The sequence below is a fragment of the Pongo pygmaeus genome, chromosome 21, assembly GCF_028885625.2.
Source record: "Pongo pygmaeus isolate AG05252 chromosome 21, NHGRI_mPonPyg2-v2.0_pri, whole genome shotgun sequence".
In the NCBI taxonomy this organism is placed as follows: domain Eukaryota; kingdom Metazoa; phylum Chordata; class Mammalia; order Primates; family Hominidae; genus Pongo; species Pongo pygmaeus.
This window is the reverse complement of record NC_072394.2, coordinates 48,807,754-48,820,617: the sequence shown is the minus strand read 5'-3', so window position 1 is coordinate 48,820,617 and position 12,864 is coordinate 48,807,754. Positions and strand designations below refer to the sequence as shown.

General features: G+C 51.4%; 1 protein-coding gene across 1 annotated transcript in view; it reads left to right on the top strand.

Annotated features, from left to right (window-relative positions):
- The window catches only part of CDH22 (cadherin 22), a 134,462-nt gene that overhangs the window by 48,408 nt on the left and 73,190 nt on the right, over positions 1–12,864 (top strand). The window contains exon 2 of the mRNA XM_054467663.2: positions 8,486–9,145. Within this exon, the coding sequence (XP_054323638.1) occupies positions 8,885–9,145 (261 nt within the window). The 5' untranslated portion in view covers positions 8,486–8,884. The remainder of the gene's footprint in view (positions 1–8,485; positions 9,146–12,864) is intronic.

Here is a 12,864-nt window from a genome sequence, read left to right as displayed (position 1 = left end):
AATAAAAATTTCCCAGAAGCTCACAGAAGATATATTTTTATATTTCACTGACCAGAATTGTGTCAAATAATACTTTCTAAATCAATTACTGGTGGCGAGAGGAGTCTGGGTCCTATTGGTTTAGACTAGTCATTATTAACAGAGGAGGGGCTGAGCACATGGCCAAGCTGAAGGCGAATATTGAAATGAAATTGAAACAAGAAAGAAGGATAGGGGATGAATTGGCTGTTTGCAGCCAGCCATGTCCTTTGTATTTCCCATAACTCTTGTTTTTCTCATTTCATTTTTGTTCTTTTTTCTTTTGATAACTTTGGTACCAACCATCACTCTTTTTATACACCATAAAACCCAGCCAGACTACACTATTCACTGTATCCCATTCATGTCCTAGGTTTCCTCTGCTCATGCTGTTCTTCCAGTAATTTCCTACTTCATCTCCCTATGTCCAAATCCTCCTCACCTTTCAAGGATCAGCTCCAATGTCCCCCTCCTCCAGGCAGCCCTCCATGGTTACCCAAGGAGATAGGAGCTCTTCCTTTGAGCCTTCACATCTGTGCATGAGTTTCCTATACTTTCCATTTTCCAGGTTTTATTTTTTGTTGTGGGATTTTTTGTTTGGGTTTAAAAAATATTGGTCTCTCCTGCTCATCTGCGAGCACGTGCATTTAATTTGCAGAGCACTTACAGGCGGTATGGCACATAGTAGGTCTTCACTAGATTTTGGTTCACTGATAAATGAGCAACTGCCAGGGATTTCTCTCATTAGAATCTGGTAATTTGGCCACAAACCTGTTAAGGCTTATTTGTGAAACTTGCCAGGGACCCAGCATAGAACTTGGTACCTAGTAGTTCAATAAGTGTTCATTGAATGGATAAATGGGAAAATGGTACACGTGAGGTGCACTGTAAATGCTGAATGGCTGTTGCCACCCTCTACATGGTGAGCTCTTTGGGAGAATTATGTCTTTAGGTTTCCATCATCCCAAGAGTACCTAACTGTCTGCCTGGCTCATTAGGGAATGTTCTGTGAGAGTTTGTGGAATGAATTAAGGAATGGATGTCTCTACCCTAGGCTGTGACTGCCTTGAGAGCAGGGACCACATCTGGCCTATTTCCAGGGCAGAGAAGAGTCAAGTACACGTAGTGTGGCTGTAATGTGTATGGAAATGTTTCATCGCTATTGGTAAATAGCCGCTGTCCCAAACCCCCTGAAGACCACCCAACCCTGTCACCCTAGCCCCTACCACAAGGATCTCCTGGACCTCCCCTCTCCTTGGCACCTGGGATCCTGCAGTCAGTGTGGTTGGTGTCTATGCTGCCTCAAGTTGTTAATATTTCTCGCATCGTGCCTGCCTCCTCTGTGTGTCCCACAGAGTGACAGAGCCTCAACAGGACCCAGAGCACAGCAGGTGCTCGGTGACCGCCAGAGACTGGAGCTATGGAACTCTTCCCGAGGCTGCTGGGGAGCTGGGAGGCAGGGGGCACACCCAGGGTTGGGGCTGCTCTCCTCTTCCCATACCCACTAGAGAAACCCAGCCCTAGGCAGGAGCAGCAAGGATCTGCCAGGTCATGGGAGCCTGGGCAAGGACAGAGACTCACCTGTCCTGCTAGGGGGCTTAGGGCCCACAGGGGTCCCAGGCAAATGGTGGTGGCTCTGTCACAGTCTGGGCACATGGGGATGAGTCTGGCTGGGCCCTGTGGCAGGAGAGATGGGAAGAGTAGAGGAGGGGGTGCAGAGAGAAGGGGGCTCTTCTGGCCCTCCCCACACAGCTGAAGCTGGCCTGGTGGCATTGTGTGGATGCTGATTTGTGTCCTGAGCCTCGGTCTTGAGCCATCTCTACTGGGATGTGGTTGGGGGGTGGGGGCAGGCAAATGAACCTTCACAAATCCCAAGAGGGGCCGTCGCCCACCCACACATGTCCCCACCTTCCCTCCTCCCGGTTCTCTTGAACCTGTTCCAGTCATGCGTGTGCGCCCAGTACTCCGCCAAATCACTGCCAGCAAGGTCACTAATGACCTCCACCCCACTAACTCCAATGGTCAAGTCAAAGTCCACATCTGACCTATCAGTAGGATCACATGATTTATCATCCAAACTGGGGGGACATTATTAACAGTTATGCTGTGGAGCTGTCCCAGGCAAAGTTAGACAGATGCTCACCCCGCAATGGCAACATTCGGCACAGTTCACCACTCCCTCCCTACAGCACTTTCTTCTGTTGGCTCCCAGGATATCTCCCTTTTCCTCCCCTTCTCTCTGTCAGTCTCTTGCTGTTTCCTCCTCATCTCCTGGATCACTCTAGCTGTGGTCCCCCAGCATTTAGTCCCCAGATCTCTTCTCCATCAACAGTCACTCTCTGGTACTCTCACCCAGTCTCAGCTTTACATGCCACTCAAATTCCCAAATTGCTACCTGCAACAGGACCTCACCCCTGAACTCCTGGCCATAGGCACAGGAGCCTGCTCCGCATCTCTGCTTTATGCCTAACAGGCATTTGGGGTGTAACCTGTCCAAAAACTGATTGTAACACATCAAGGTCAGTTCCTGATCACCCCCCAAATCTGCTCTTCCTGCCATCTTCAGCTCTGAATGAAAGGAAACACCATCATTGCCACTGCCCAGGCTGAGGGCGTGGTCACACTCAGTTGCTGTCTTCCCTTGAACCCCATTTCTGACCCATCAACATATTCTGTGGCCCAGCCTCACTTTTCAGCGTCTCCACTGCTTCCCCTTGATCAAAGCCCCTCGCTAGTCCTCTGCCGGATTATTGAAATATTCCCATAGGCTCCTCCCAACACCAGCTTCTGCCTATCTTAACACAATAGCCAGCCAGCATGACTTTTTTTTTTTTCTTGAGACAAGAACTCACTGTCACCCAGGCTGGCGTGATCATGTCTCATTGCAGCCTCGACCTCCCCAAGCTCAGGTGATCCTTCCACCTCAGACTCCTGAGTAGCTGGGACTACAGGCACATGCCAGCACACCCAGCTAATTTTTCTATTTTTTTATAGAGACAGGGTTTTGCCATGTTCCCCAGGCTGGTCTTGAACTCCTGGGCTCAAATGATCCAGCTGCCTCAGCCTCCCAAAGTGCTAGGATTACAGGTATGAGCCACCGTGCCTGGCCTTTTTTTTTGTTTTTTTTTGTTTTTTTTTGTCTTAGAGACAGGGTCTTACTCTGTCGCCCAGACTGGAGTGTTAATGGTGTGATCATAGCTCACTGCAGCCTTGAACTCCTGGGCTCAAGCAATCCTTCTGCCTCAGTCTCCCAAGTAGCTGGGACTACAGGCACATGCCACCATTCCTGGCTAATTTTTTAAAATAGTTTTTTGTAGAGACAGGATCTTGATATGTTGCCCAGGCTGCTCTTGAACCCCTGGCCTCAAGGAATCTTCCTGCCTCAGCCTCCCAAAGTGCTGAGATTACAGGCATGAACCACTGCACCCAGCCCGGAATGATCTTTTAAAACATAAGTCAGATCATGTCACTCTTCTGCTCAAACCTTCTTAGGGGTCTCATCTCACTGACAGTAAAAACCCAAGAAAGCCTGTAGTCTCTGACTCCACCTCCACACTCTCTGACCTCATCTGCTGCTGCTTCCCCAGCACTCACTCCACTTCAGCAACACGAGACCCCCTGATGTTCCTCCTTCCCACTAGACACGTGCTGCTCACCTCAGGGTCTTTGCACCTGCTGTTGCCTCAGCTTGAAACCCTCTTCTCCCAGCTTTGTGCACAACCCCTCTGTCCCTCACTTTAGATCTCTGTTTAAATCTCATCTTAATGACAAGGCCTTCCCTGGCTACCCTGTATAAATGAGCATTTGTAATAACGACGATAGATGGATAAACAGCAAATCCCACCATCCCCAGAACTTCCTGCCCCTTACTCTGCTTTGCTCTCTCCACTGCACTTGCCATTGTCTGACACGTTATTTCTTTATTGTCGGTGCCCCCACCTGGCAAGGACTCTACCTGTTTCTTTTTACTGTGCCTAGAACAACACAGAGTGGAAACTCATAAATATTTGTGAAATGAAGGAATGCACATCAGATCGTCATGCACACTCAGTCACATATGTGACTGCAGACACATGTTCGCATGCACACAGAAGCCATAGGCATATATGTAGACCCATGGGCAGACGGACGGATTATAGGAGGTGAGGCTGAAGTGTGGACGGGGCAGAGCCAACATTAATTGAGCCAGGCCTGGGCTCAGTTTTTAATCCCATTTGGGATTAAACAGCTCTGTGCAGTAGGCCGAGACCTGAGGACCAGGGAAGGCCACCAACGTGCCCCAGTTCTCATGGGAGGGGGTCCCAGGAGAGCTGAATGCAGCTGCAGGACTCCACAACTGCCTCCCTGGACCAATTTTGAATGCCAGGACAGGGTCCTGTAGTCACCATCCATTCAGGAAAAGCAGCTGAAGCAGGAAAAGGAAGGAGGGAGGAAGGGAGGAAGGAGGCCGACATGTCTGTGGCAGCCCTAGCAGGGCTGTGCAGAGCAGTGAAGAGTTGGCAGGCTGCCAGGGCACCCAGCCAAGATGCCTGAGGGAGGACCTGTAGGCTGAGGTATGAAGGGCCAGGAAGGGGAGGGAGAGGTGAGGATGGGAGGGCCAGGGCTCCACCCTCAAACAATAGTACAGATTGTGCCCTCACAAGGTGGGGCAGGCTTGCCCTTCCAGTTGTGACTCCGACACTGGGTTGCATTCACCTAGAGGTGCATTTTTTCCCATTCCCCAAAGATGCCTTATGCCTGGGGAGTCCAAGTCCCACGTTTGAGGCACTGCTTTGTCATGATGTATGCTTGGTAGAGTCCTCCTGGGCTCTACTTTCCCCCTCTGTAAAGTGGGGATCTTGGCCAGGCACGGTGGCTCACACCTGTAATCCCAGCACTTTGGGAGGCCGAGGTGGGTGGATCACCTGAGGTCAGGAGTTCAAGAACAGCCTGTGAAGCCCCATCTCTACTAAAAATTAAAAAATTAGCCAGGTATGGTGGCATGCACGTGTAATCCCAGCTACTTTGGAGGCTGAGGCAGGAGAACTGCTTGAGCCAGGGAGGCGGAGGTTGCAGTGAGCCGAAATCATGCCACTGCACTCCAGCCTGGGTGACAGAAAGAAATTCCGTCTCAAAAATAAATAAATAAAATTTCAAGAATATATAAAGTGGGGCTCTGACTCCAGGCCTTTGCCTTGGACAGCCCTTCTACAACAAGAGTGCCTTCTCCGCCCCAACACCCCAAATTCCACATGTCCAGATGCGTCCTGCACTTCAGCTGCAAATGCCATCTCAGCTCGTTCCAACCTCTGGACCCTTGCACATGCTGTTCCCTCTGTGTGGAACTATTCTGTGCACAGTTCCTTCTCATCCTTCCAGACTCAGCCCAATGCCACCTCCTCTGAGAGGCCCTCCCTCCCTGATACCATATCTTTAACAATGCACTCACTCCATTCCTTCCATCATTCTCTCTCCACTTCCTCTTTCTTTACTTTTCTTCTCAATGTTTACCACTCCCTGAAATTATATTGTAGATTAATTCCTGTATTATCTGTGTCCCCCACCAGAAGGTCAGTTCCACAAGGGCCAGGACTTCAATTTTTTTTTTTTTTTCGGAGATGGAGTTTCACTTTGTCGCCCAGGCTGGAGGGCAGTGGCATGGTCTTGGCTCACTACAACCTCCACCTCCCAGGTTCAAGCGATTTTCCTGTCTGAGCCTCCCAAGTACCTGGGATTACAGGCACCCACCACCATGCCTGGCTAATTTTTGTATTTTTAGTAGAGATGGGGTTTCACCATGTTGACCTGGCTGGTCTCGAACTCCTGACCTAAAGTGATGCACCCGCCTCGGCCTCCCAAAATGCTGGGATTACAGGCACAAGCCACCTCACTCGGCCAGTACTTCATTTTCGTTATTGCTATGTCCCCAGTGCCCAGCATATGGACTGGCATAAGAGAGGTGCTGGTAAACATTTGTGGAAAGAGTGAAGGGATAACCAGAAGAAAGTCATCTCTTTGCTGATAGATCTCTGAATAACTGATTGCATCTTGCTGTCTTAAACAGAAAGCGATTGTTAACATATGTTCAATAAATGAATGAGTGAAAGGATAAAACGCTGTTCTGTCTCCCTGCTTGTAGCAGACCCTCATGTTTGGTGACTGAATAAACGGATCTCAGTGCCCCCTGTCCTTGTAAAAGGTGTTAGAAACAAAGAAATAAAGGAAAGGAGGGAAGGAGAGCAACAGCTGGGTGCCGGCAAACACTGGCAGATCTCCCCTTGACATGCCGCTCCATCGACCTCCACAGCCCTCTCCAGAAGTGACAGCAGCCTCCCTCCAAATTCTCTCTCCCTTCAGCCTCTCCCCTCCTCTGCATCCCTGCAGGGCTGTGATGGGCCCTGGAGCTGCTTGTTGGAGTTGGGGGGACAGTTCCCATGATGCACGCAGGGAAGCCACACGCTCCAGGAAATGAAGGCTTTGGAGCTGCACGTCCTCCTCACCCATAGCTCCAGTTTCATTACGACCAGCCCAGGTCATAATGCAGGGAATCAAAGCCGGATCCCTGGAGGCGGCAACACAGAGCAGGGCTTGCGGAGCAGGGCTGCCAGGGTTGGGGAGCCTCGTGCCCAGGCCCATAGAAGTCGTTCTATACCCAGGCAGGGTATGTTCACAGCAGGATCATGGGTCCTCCTGACCCCATGAGTTCAGGCTTGGACCTATAGGGAAAGAGAAAACAGCATGTTCCAGACCCCTCCCTCCATCCCTCCCTATGGAGTGTGGACATTTTCTCACTCTCATTGCCCAGAACTACAGCTTAACCCCCTCACCATCACCCTCACCTTCCAGCGATGACTCCCTACCCTGAAACTCCTTCCATAAAGATTTTCTGGAGCAGATGCTAGAAAAAAAAGCACTGGGGAATTAGGCATCTGCAAAATAGGCATAAGACAACTTTCAGAGTTGTGATTCCCGTGAGTTAAAGGGATGGGCATTGCCCACTGTGATGCAGAGTTAAAGAAGGTGGTCTGCATTTCTTCCTCCCTAGAGTCAGGCCACTTCCTTTGTTCTCAGGAAGATCTGGCTAGGGCCAGGTCAGCCCCTCACCCCGACCCACTACACACCATCTGCCCAAACACACACCCCTGCTCACAATCTAACTCCCGAAACTGGCCAGACCACTGAGCCACCATGCACACTCCTCTGCCTGAAATGCCCATCCCTTTCTTCCCATCTGCTCAGATGCCGCCTCCTCCAAGAAGGAACCCTGATTGTCTCCTGCCTATCTTCCCTTTCCAAACACCCGAGCTCAGTCCCTTCCCTGAGCCCCACAGGTCTCAGGTTGTCCACACACAGACACTTTTATAGCCCTGATCATATGCCACCTAGCATTTACGTTGTTATAAGAAGGGTTTCACCTTCCACCCCACTAAACTGTGAGCTTATTTACCTTGCCCCTGGCAACCGGCCAAACCTGGCACAAAGTTGAAGCTTGGTGGAACTGAGCTGTTGAACTGAGCTGAACTGGGCTCAGGAGAAGGAGAAGTGGGGATTGAGCCCCTCACCTCCACACACTCCTCTCTGTGCCTGAAATTCCTCCATTAAGCAGCATCGCTGTCCCCTGTAAACACCCACATTAAGCCATTATTCATCTTATGGCTTGAATAGGCATTAGTCCCTCAGATCCTTTCCTGCTGAAAGCAGGATCTGATGGAGAGAGGGGAAGAGAGATGGATGGATCTGGGGACGGCAGGCTGTCCAGGAGTGGGGAGGAAAGGTGTCTCTCGGACTCTGGGAAAGAAATGTTTTCTGGGGGAATGTGGAGGCACCAGAGGCAAGCTCAGAGGGATTGTGACCCTGCTCAGAGTCGCTGGGGGTGTCTCCAAGCCAGGCCCTCTGGGACTCAGGTGCTCTATCCCTAGAAGCTGATGTGGGGGTAGGAGCACATCAGAGGGCCTTCCCTTGGTGCCTGTTTCAGATGGAATGACCTGTCTGTGCTGCGATGGATAGGAAAGCAGGCATATTTGGTGGTGGGCTGGGTGCTGGACTTCTGTGCACCGAGGAGGCCTGGGTCTTGGGGGCTCTTGAAGATGCCTTCTAGAGAAGCACCTGGGGTGGGGGATTTCTGGGGGCTGGGCAGGGCTGGAGAGATTGTCAGCCAGGTCAGGGGCGCCGCCTACTAGGGTCTCTGCTTGTATGGGCATGAGGGCTGAGCTGGGCAGGGGCTGTGAGAAAGGCGCAGGAGATTGGGAGAGCAGGGGTGTATGATGCCAGGTGAAAGGAGAGGCTGCGGTGTGCGGGAGAGGGCGCCTACTAGACTATGGGCTTCAAGAAGAGGGGACCACTGTGAGTTGCTATGATGCCTGTCACACCCTGCACAGTACCAGGCACACAGTACGTGTTTAATTAGTACCTACAAGAGGAAAGATAGACTCAACTTGCCCTCCGCCTACACAGAAGCCCCTCTAATGTTTTCTTGTTTCTCTTGCAGACTCCTGACGGAAGGGGAAGGCCCCTAGTCCTGGCAAGATCTGCCGGCCCCAACCCACATCCTCTCTGCGCAGGAACCATGGCGCTTCCCCGACTCTGGAGCTGTCCAGGTGCTGCCTGGTGATCCGCACGCGACGCGGCGAGGGGGGCGCGGGCAGGCACCCCGGGGGCTGTCCATGCCCCAGATGCGGCCGCGCCCCCTCCCCCTCCAGCCGGGTACCCCCGCGGCTGGGCGGCGTTCAGGGCCGCGGGCCCGTCCGGGTGCCCCGTTGGGGGCGACATCCCGGCGGCCGCGCTGAGGCCACCATGTGACACGGCGCCGCATCGTCGTGGGACCAAGCAGCGGCGCCCTGGTGCCTCCCGTCCATGGTCCTGGGCCCCGGCCCCGCGCAGGCCAAGCATGAGGCCGAGGCCCGAAGGTAGGGGGCTCCGGGCGGGAGTCGCGCTGTCCCCCGCGCTACTGCTGCTGCTGCTGCTGCTGCTGCCGCCGCCGCCGACGCTGCTGGGGCGCCTGTGGGCAGCGGGCACGCCCTCGCCGTCGGCGCCCGGAGCTCGGCAGGACGGCGCGCTGGGAGCCGGCCGCGTCAAACGCGGCTGGGTGTGGAACCAGTTCTTCGTAGTGGAGGAGTACACGGGCACGGAGCCCCTGTATGTGGGCAAGGTAAAGTGGGGCCCCACTCCAACTCCAGATTCCAGGACCCTGGGGACACCCACTGGTAGATACAAGAAACCCTTGTTCACCCGCCCTTTTAAATCCACGTTTCATGTGCCTCTTCTGCTCCCTGGCCAAGGACTGATAAGGGGGTCCAGAGCCCCACTCCCACTCCGCCGCATGCCCTCCTCTCCTTCCCCTCCCTTTTGCATCTTAGAGAGAGCCCAACAGGCAATCCCAGCCCATCCTGTAGCTAGATGCATGTGGGATTTAGGAACGAGTTTGCAAATCCAATCATCTCACATACATACTCTAGCCACTCCACTCTGCTTAAAATTCTTCAGCAGCTCCCTATGCACTTGGGGTCTAGCCCAAATTCTATCCATTGACTACAAAGATCTGGCTCCTCCAGCCTCATCTCCTGCCACACTCTGAGTTTCAGCCTCACTGCCTTTCTGTTGCTCTTCTGAAAGTCAGTCAATGTCCCATGCACACTCCTGCCACTGCCCCTTTGCCTAAGCTGTTTCTCCTGCTGAAAAATGCTCTTTCCTGCTCCTTCCACTGATGACCTTACACTCACACTACAGCTCCAATGCCACTTTCTCAGAGAAACCCTTCTTGCCCACACCAGGCTAGGACAGATCTGCTGTCACATCCCCCGTGAGGTCCCAGCATCTTTCCTTCATAACATTTTAATTATGTATGTGTTTGTTTGATTGTGCAATTAATATGTGTCTTTCCTATTAGACCATGTTTGTTTTGCTCGCCATGAAATCCCCAGTGCCTAGCACAGACATTGCTTGCAAATGGTTTATTAAGTGAATGAATGAATGAATGAATGAATGAATGAATGAAACTACTTTCTCAAACTCTCTGAGTAAATGCTGGTAAATCTGGCTGAAGATCTATGCCATAGGCATATAAGGAGCTGAGAAGGACTTTTATTCAGCCATTCAATTCCAGAGCCCCTTGTGGGGCCCATGTGTGATGCTGGGGAGAGAAGGTGAGTGAGATCCAGCCTCTGCCACTTTGGGGATCCCCAGAGTGGCAGAGGCACCCTGGTGCATAAAAAGCTTCATGAGTCAGCACCAGGCACTGAGTAGGCAATCATTAAATAGTATATTTTGTCTGGCTTCATGGAGGAGAAAACACCTGAACTGGGTTTTGACATACGTGTAGGAGTTCATCAGGCTGGTGGAAAAGAGGACGTAACCTAATCAAAGACTTGGACACCTGAAGGTAGCTGGTTTGCTCAGAGCCTTGTCAGCAGTTGAGGTGTTGAAGTGGAGGGTGATTGTAGGGCATGAAAGTGGGGTGGTGCCCCGGGACAGTATCTGGCTTTTGTTAAGGCCAATTAGCTTTCCAGGAAGTCTTGGTCAGCACTGTGGGTGGGGAAAGAAAACTCCAGAGCTTCCTGTGTGCTTAAATGAGTCTGGGAACCGGGAGACAGTTCTGAGGCTCAGAGATCAGGATCCTTGACAAGGAGAGAAGGAAAGTCTAGATGTAAACCTTTGGGTTTGCCTTGCAGGAAGCTCAGATTTTCTCTGGTCTAGACACAGTAATCCCTGGCCCAAAGCTACTTTCCCCTCCATGCATGTGGCTGAATGAATGAATGAATAAATGAATGATTCCCACAATTAAGCTGAGCAAGGATTTGACAGAGCTCAGATAGGTTCAAGGCCTTGCTCAAGATCATCCAGCAACCTAGTGGCAGGGCCTAGGACTCCTGACTCCCAGACAGGTGTGGGAGATGGTGAGGCTGGTAGAATGGGGCAAGGGCTGGGGATGGAGTGACCAAGCCTGCTATATGACAGGTAGTAGCCAATGGTGAAATAGCTAAGAATGAAGGCTTTGGAGGCAGACACATCTGAGTTTGAGGCCTGGTTCTGCCAATCCCTTCACTGAGTGACCTTGAACAAGTTACTTTAACGCCCCAACACTCAGTCTCTTCATCTGTAAAAACAGGGGCTCAGAGAGCCGGCTTCCTAAGGTTGTTGAAGATTAAAGAAGAAAACAGAGCACATAAAGTGTTCAGCCTGCGGCTTGTTTGTTTGTTGTTGCTGTTTTTTATTATTCTCATATAAAGTACTTAACCCTTAACCTGCAAGGTAGAAATCATCATTCCCTTTTGTAGGTAAAGAAACCAAAGTAACAGAGGGCAGTCATAGAGTGGGCAAGTGGCATGGCCAAGAGTTGAACCTGTGTGAGTTAAAGTGTTTGTTGTTGTTGTTGTTGGTTTTGTTTTTGTTTTTTGAGACAGAGTCTTGCTCTGTTGCCCACCCAGGCTGGAGCGCGGTGACACGATCTCGGCTCACAGCAACCTCTGCGGCCAGGTTCAAGCGATTCTCCTGCCTCAGCTTCCCAAGTAGCTGGGATTACACCATGCCCAGCTAATTTTTGTATTTTTAGTAGAGATGAGGTTTCACCATGTTGGCCAGTCTGGCTTTGAACTGCTGACCTCAAGTGATCCACCTGCCTCAGCCTCCCAAAGTGCTGGGATTACAGAAGTGAGCCACCGCACCTGGCCCCCTGAGTTGAACTTTTTAAGCCCCCAAAAGAGAAAGAGAAGAGGTCCATCCCAGCCTGATTTTCCAGACCCCTCAGAGACTCCCAGACCTGGGAAAAGACCTTTGGTCCAGGAAAACCCGGAGACAGGGAAGGACTGATGCATCTGCCTAAATGTCAGAGGAGGTGGTCATCCCAGGCACTTTAGCCCTGCTGTCTGCCCAGCAGCTGGGGCTCTGCAAAAGCCTCGCCAGCCACCCACATCCTGAAAAGATGAGAAAACCGGCTGCTGACTCACGCCTTCATCTGCCCCTACCTAGCCTTTATCACCTCAACAGCGTGAGCTGACCCCACCCCCATCTCATGGAACCACAGTCTATAAGCAGGGGAGGGCCCTGTAGCTCCCTTCATTAGAAGGAGGGGAAACTGAGGCCCAGAGGCAGAGAAGATCATGCCAAGGCTACACAGCAACATAGTTGCATAACCAACCCAAGAAACCAGGTCTCCTAACACAATCTCCGTGCTCACTTCAAGAGCCTCATATTAAGCAGCTGCCAGGAGCCAAGCACTGTGCTGGGCCCAGGGCCCTTTCTGTCTCCCCCAGCAACCTCTCTCCACATTGCCACTGCTGTTGTGACTTGTCACCCTCCTCCTCTATCACCTTCACCCAGAGCCCCTGCCCTGCTCTCTTACTCTCAAGCCTACCTCAAGGCTTACTCTCAAACACTCCATCCAGGGAGGGAGAAGAAGTTTCCATCTCTTAGCAAATATTTGCCCAATGTACACTTTCTTATGAGAGGTGGCATTGTGTGTGGTTAAAGGGCCACCTGGAGCTGTACTGCGTGGGCTCAAATCCCAGCTTGGCTGCTTGTGATCTTCCTGACTTTGGGCACATTACAGTTGTCCCTCAGTATCTCTCGATGGGGGATTGGTTCCAGGACCTCCCATGGATATCAAAACCCAATATAAAATAGCATAGCATTTTCATATAACCTGTGCACATCCTCCCATATACTTTAAATCATCTCTAGAGTATTGATAATACCTAATACAGTGTAAATACTATACAAGTAGTTGTTATACTATATTGTTTAGAGAATGACAAGAAAAACGTCTGTACATATTCATTACAGACCCAATTTTGTTTCTGAATGTTTTTGATCCTTGGTCAGCACATTCACTGATGCAGAACCCACGGATACAGAGGGCCAACTGTTTTCACC